Here is a 6606-nt window from a genome sequence, read left to right on the forward strand (position 1 = left end):
ACTTGAACCTGGGCTACCAGGCTTTGCAAGCAAGTACCTTTAGCCACTGAACCATCTCTCCAGCCCCATAAATAAATATTTTAAAGAGAGAGAGAAAGAGGCTGAAACAATAGGGAGTGACTTACTGAGTGCAAGGATTTTCTTTTAGGGTGACGAAAATGATCAGGACCTAGACACAGGTTGGCACTACACAACAATATGCAAATACTAGATGTCACCAGATTATACACTTTATTCTTTTTTTATTTTTATTTTTTGGGTTTTGCAAGGTAGGGTCTCAGTTAGCCCAGGCTAACCTGGACTTCACTATGTAGTCTCAGGCTGGCCTCAAATTCATGGTGATCCTCCTACCTCTGCCACCCGGGTGCTGAGACTAAAGGTGTGTACCACCATGCCCAGCTGTACATTTTTTTTTTTTTTTCCTGAGGTAGGGTCACTCTAGTCCAGGCTGACCTGGAATTCACTCAGTAGTCTCAGGGTGGCCTTAAACTCAAAGCAATCCTCCTACCTCTACCTCCCAAGTGCTAGGATTAAATGTATGCACCACCATGCCCAGCTCAAACTGCACACTCTAAATGAAAAGGTGGCTTAGGGGTTAAGATGCTTGCCTGCAAAGCCAAAAGACCCAGATTCAATTCCCCAGGACCCACAAGGTGGCTCATGCATCTGCAGTTCATTTGCAGTGGCTAGATGCCCTGATACACCATTCTCTCTCTCTCTCTGTCTCTCCCTCCCTCCCTCACCCTCACTCTGCCTTTCTCTCTCTCAAATAAATTAATTAATTTAATGGCTAATTTTGAGGCTGGAGAGCTAACTCAGTGGTCAAAGGTGCTTGCTGACAAACCCTGTTGACCCAAGTTCAATTCCCCAGCACCCATAAATGCAAAGTGGCACATGCATCTGTAATCCCAATGCACCTATAACAATAGGAGGTGGAGCTAGGAATCCAATGCTCAAGGGGCTCAAGGGCTCAAGGCCAATTAAGCTATTGGTGTTTTGTTTTTGTTTTTGCTTTTTTGTTTTGTTTTGTTTTTTTTAGGTAAGGTCTCACTCCAGCACAGGCTGACCTGGAATTCAGTTTTTTGGTTTTATTGAGGTAGGGTCTCACTCTAGTCCAGGCTGACCTGGAATTCACTATGTAGTGTCAAGGTGGCCTTGAACTCACTGCAATCCTCCTACCTCTGCCTCCCAAGTTCTGGGATTAAAGGTGTGCGCCACCACGCCGGCTTGTTATTGGTGTTCTTTTGCAGCAGTAAGAGACCCAGTCTCAAAGGAGGTGAAAAAGAGCAGACACCTGAGATTGTCTTCAGACCTCCACATGTGCACCTTGCCATGCACACACATGCAGATAAATAGATAAAATTTAAAAATAATAAAGTGGGTAATTATTTTAAATTTAATTTATTTATTTATTTGAAAGAAAAAGAGGGAGATGGACAGAATGGGTGTGCCAGGGCTTCCCGCTGCTACATACAAATTCCAGATGCATGCGCCACCTTGTGCATCTGGTTTTATGTTATTACTAGGGAATTGAACCTGGGTCCTTTGGCTTTGCTGGCAAGCATTTTAAGCACTACTCCATCTCTCCAGCCCTATCATTATTTTTAATATTTTTTTAAAATTTTTGTTCAATTTTTATTTATTTGAGAGTGACAGAGAGAGAAAGGCAGATAGAGAGAGAGAATGGGCATGCCAGGGCCTCCAGCCACTGCAAACAAACTCCAGATGCATGCGCCCCCTTGTGCATCTGGCTAACGTGGGTCCTGGGGAATCAAACCTCAAACCGGGGTCCTTAGGCTTCACAGGCAAGCGCTTAACTGCTAAGTCATCTCTCCAGCCCAATATTTATTTATTTTTATTTGATAGAGAAAGAATGGGTGCAATAGGACCTCCTGCCACTGCAACTGAACACCAAATGCATGTGTCACTTTGTGTATCTGGCTTTACATGGGAACTGGGAAACACAGCTCAGGCATGAGGCTTTGCAAGCAAGCACCTTTAGCCCCTCTCCAGCCCCACTGACTCTATCTTTACTTCCTTCCTGCTAACATACAGCATCCTTGGCCCCACATCTTGCAAAACATGAGTCCATGTTCAGACAGCTCTGCCATGTGTACAGTGTGACTTGTGTAAGACAGACAATCTTGAGCCCCAAAGGGTGTAAAGTAGTTCATCCTTCCCAAAGAAATGTCTACAGGATCAATGGAGATAGCTGAGGTAGGTCCTTGGCTCTGATCACAAAATGGAACCCCCTGGAGTGTGATGGGGGTAGTGACTGAACCCAGCAGGGATGCCACAAATCATTGAAAGTGACTTTCGGATGTGGTTTAGCCCTGACTCCCTGTCCCCTAGTTCTACTTGAGGAAGAATCAAGACAGACAGGGGAAGTGAATCTCCAAGCCGCTGGGAAAGGAGCGCTCCATTTGTGTGCTCACGGGAGCCATTTGCCATGGCGGGGCCTGTGAGGAACATTTTGTCTTCAAGGCCCATTTAGATCTTACAACACGACTTCTACTAGATATTATGGTTACCCCTATTTTGCACAGGCAAGAGCTAAGGCTTAAAGAGGCCAACTCATACAGCTGTGTTTGGGGCGGGGTGGATGGCGCAGTGGTTGATTAAAGGCACTTGCTGACAAAACCTAAAGGGCTGGGTTCAATTCCCCAGTATCCACATAAAGCCAGACACATGAAGTGTTACATATGCCTGGAGCTTATTTGCAAGAGGCCCTGGCACACCCATTTCCTCTCTCCCTCTTTCTCTGCTTGCAAATAAAGAGATAAAAATATTTTTTAAAAAGAAGTCTGTGTTTCAATGCTTGCAGCCTGACCTCCCACCTCTGGTCTTTTACTGGGACATCCCCCCTAAGTGGATTGGAAGAATGCAGGAAGAACTCCAGCCCTTTCCCACAGAGCCTCAGCCAGTGACAGCTACTTCCCGGAGGCAAGGCAACCAGAAGCTAACAGCAAAGCCAGCCCCTCGGTCACAGTCCTTGTGGCCTCCGCGGCAGCTGAAGGTCCCTACCTGCAGGCTCTCCAGGAGGAGAGGTATTTTTTTCAAAGGAGATCTACGTGAGTTCTGCCCTTTCCCTGGGAAGACAGGAGTGTTGGGTTGGGTTTGAAGACAAGTGGCTTTCTTATAGGAGCATCAGATTCTCCCAGGTGGCAAATGAGATGGGGAGGGATGTATATGCGCATGTGCACCCCATACCTGTGACCAAATAGGAAGACACAGCATGAAGTGGAGGTTGGAGACCATCTAGGGCTGGAGGCCGGGTGGGACTAGCCAGGGCTAGGAAAAAACCTTGTGGGGTTACAAACAGCACTGAAATTCTTTAACCGGGAATGTCTCTGCTCTTGGATCAAAGCGAAGCCACGGTTTGAAATGCTAAACATCCCTTTCTTGTTCCTTCAGCCCCAGAATCCATCCCAAAGCTCCCAGTCCCTGTGCTTTTTACTGGGCGGGAGGGGGGGGTACATAGGCCACCTCTGAGGTCTCCTTTCTCTTCTTCCCAATCCTCCCTTCTTGCCAACAGGCATAAGTTGTCCCTCATGTCAGTCAAACCCAGCCCTGGGCCGAGCCCCACTACAGCGTCTGACCATAATTTTGGGGAGATCCACAACTTGACAGAGCTGCTCCACTTCTTTAACCTTACCTTCTCTGAGTGCCATCTGGAACTCAGCGAGGAAATCAAGCAAGTGGTCCTCTTTGTCCTCTACCTGGCCATCTTCGTGGTGGGGCTGGTGGAGAACCTCCTGGTGATATGCGTCAACTGGCGCCACCGCCGCTCGGGCCACATGGGGCTACTGAACCTCTACATCCTCAACATGGCCATCGCGGACCTGGGCATGATCCTGTCCCTGCCCGTGTGGATGCTGGAGGTCATGCTGGACTACACCTGGCTCTGGGGCAGCTTCTCCTGCCGCTTCACTCACTACTTCTACCTTGTGAACATGCACAGCAGTATCTTCTTCCTCACCTGCCTCAGCGTTGACCGCTACGTCACTCTCTCCAGTGCCTCCCCATCCTGGCAGCGCCAGCAGCACCGAGCGAGGAGGGCCCTCTGCGCAGGCGTGTGGGTCCTCTCGGTCATCATCCCACTGCCCGAGGTGGTGCACATGCAGCTGGTGGACGTCTCCGAGCCCATGTGTATCTTCCTGGCACCTTTTGAAACATACAGCATGTGGGCCATGGTGGTCTCCCTGGCCACCGTCATCCTGGGCTTCCTGGTGCCCTTCCCGCTCATCCTCGTCTTCAACGTGCTCACAGCCTGCAGGCTCCGGAGGCAAGGGCAGCGGGACGGCAGGCGCCACTGCCTGCTGATGGGCGCCTACGTAGCCGTCTTCATCGTCTGCTGGCTGCCGTACCATCTGACTCTGCTGCTGTTCACCCTGAGCTCAACACACATCTCCATGCACTGCAACCTAACCAACCTGCTCTACTTCTTCTATGAAATCATTGACTGTTTCTCCATGCTGCACTGTGTAGCCAACCCAATCCTATACAATTTTCTCAGCCCAAGCTTCCGGGGCCGGCTGCTGAGCATTGTGGTCCGTTACCTTCCCAAGGACCAGGCCAGGGCTGGCGACCGGGCTTCCTCTTCCTCCTCCACCCAGCACTCCATCGTCATTACCAAGGAGGGCGGCCTGCCCGCTGCACCAGACCCCCATCCCCAACCCAACCTGAACTCCCGGACACCCTCTCCGCCTCCAAACACTGCGTCTTCACTCGGCAGTCCAACAGCCAGCTAAGGTAGACGGACTCCAAGCTTCTTCCGCCAGCAACGCTAAGGGTCAGAGGGGGAAGTGAGTGATACGGGAATGGGGGAATCTAAGGGATCGCTGAGGACACCTCAAGATTAGCTTACTGGGCTTTGTGTATGATTGTTGATTATGTCATTTCAGATGTGTACATTACACCTCAAAAGGTTGCACTGGGGAGAAGGAAAGGGAACGGGAGGGATACAGGTCCTTGGTATTTTGTTTTAGTCATTGTGCCCAAGATCTGCACAGAAAAAAAAAAAAAAGTGAAATAAAGACAGCCACGCTCTGAATGTGAGGGCTGTGCACTTCCGTCGGCACTGAGGAAAGCAGCTGAGGCGAAGGGATGCTCTGCAGAGGGAACTAGACACCCTCATTTCATAAATCACCCTGGCTGGAAAGAATGAGCCCGCAGGAACCTTGCAGCTCTCATGTTTGTGCTTGCTGATCTTCCAGCTCACTGCACAGGTTGTGGGGACAAGAGACCAGAGGTCAAGGGACCAGGCTTGAGCAGCGCGATCCCTGTGTATCCTCTGCGCTGTGATAAGTGGAGGGGATGGGAGGTGGAGGGAAAGCTGGGTTTGAGGCAGGCACCCTGCAGCTGGGTCAGCAGGATGGTCTCCCCACCCAGCCAACCAGGAAACGGCTTCACTTCCTTGCAGATATTCTCCCTCCCCCTCCCCCTCCCACAGGCACTGTCCCAGTCAAGGCTCCTCCCTCACAGATGACCTTCCAGCTTTTGGATGTAGCACACACTGTCTCTAAGGAGTCTAGTTGGGGACAGCCTTTATCCCTTGCCAGGGATGGGTAAGGCCCAAGTGAAACTCCCATTTCCAGAGCTCTGGCAACTGTGTTTATTAACGTTTACTCTACAGATGGGGCAACATGTCCTGTTAAAGTCAGTCTAGAGAGCCAAGTACATGAACCCTGGTTTAAAAATGTCACAATAGGCCCTAGTTTCTGCCCTCCAATCCCATGCACTTGGCCTGCAGAAATCCCGCTGGTAGAGAGCCAAGGTCTTACAGGTGCATTCACCAGTCTCTGAATCTCAGTTCTGCTCACTGGCAGTCCCTAGGGAACTACCACCTACCTAGAGACCATCTTTCTTAGAAATCTCAACCTAGCCATTTGCCACATGCTGCAACACATGCAGACTAGGTTTATCAGGCCTATAGAGGTAAATCACTGGGCTCACTGGGCCCCAAAACAGCTACACAGCCAAAAGCTTTTTAGACAGGGAGTCTGGGTTGTGGCTCAGGGGCACCATGAAGCCTTAACTGGACAATGCACTTTCCTCCCTTGTCCCCACTTAGAAAAAACCTACCTGGGCAGTATGAACCACTGTAGGACCCTTCCAGCCACAGGGGATGGGTGGGTGGGAATTAGCTATGGTGGCTACAACATGGCTGTTCTGCTCAGCAAACACTTAACCAAGGACAGGTGACAGCCAGCCCTGGACCAAATTACCCCTCCCCACTACTGGCTTGTCCTCTGCGGGAATACAAAATGCCAAACCGCTGCCTCTCTCCACTAACATACTTAACCCACAGCACCGATGGCAAGATATGTGGCCAGATCCCTCCTGGCCTAATGTTGGAATGAGAAATCTATAGATCCCTGTTTGCTCTGGGCTGCCAGAAGACACCCTTCGGTGATGTCCCCATGAAGAGCTTGAACCTTTGACTTGACATCCCACTAAAAACTGAGCATATGCACCCAGGAGGCAGGAGTAGGCGGGTCACTGTGAGTTCGGGGACAGCCTGGACTAGAGTGAATTCCAGGTCAGCTTGGACTAGAGCAAGACCCTACATCAAAAAAGTAAAAACAGAGCCAGGCATGGTGGCGC

At 50.3% G+C, this 6606-nt stretch overlaps 1 protein-coding gene across 2 annotated transcripts; it reads left to right on the forward strand.

Annotated features, from left to right (window-relative positions):
• Window positions 1–2922: 2922 nt before the first annotated feature.
• Gpr182 (G protein-coupled receptor 182) lies at window positions 2923–5053 on the forward strand. 2 transcript variants are annotated; one of them, XM_004650498.2, is made up of 2 exons: window positions 2923–3071; window positions 3536–5053. In XM_004650498.2, the coding sequence occupies exon 2, from the start codon at window positions 3552–3554 to the stop codon at window positions 4749–4751; it is 1200 nt and encodes a 399-aa protein (XP_004650555.2). In that variant the 5' UTR covers window positions 2923–3071; window positions 3536–3551; the 3' UTR covers window positions 4752–5053. The 2 variants fall into 2 exon arrangements, with proteins under 2 accessions (XP_004650555.2, XP_045009185.1); XM_045153250.1 differs by having other exon boundaries at window positions 2936–3047.
• Window positions 5054–6606: the final 1553 nt, after the last annotated feature.

The sequence above is a fragment of the Jaculus jaculus genome, chromosome 6, assembly GCF_020740685.1.
Source record: "Jaculus jaculus isolate mJacJac1 chromosome 6, mJacJac1.mat.Y.cur, whole genome shotgun sequence".
Classification (NCBI taxonomy): domain Eukaryota; kingdom Metazoa; phylum Chordata; class Mammalia; order Rodentia; family Dipodidae; genus Jaculus; species Jaculus jaculus.

Excerpts from the sequence above, each read along its gene's own strand:
- Gpr182 (XM_004650498.2), top strand. The coding sequence starts at position 3,552 with ATGTCAGTCAAACCCAGCCCTGGGCCGAGCCCCACTACAGCGTCTGAC.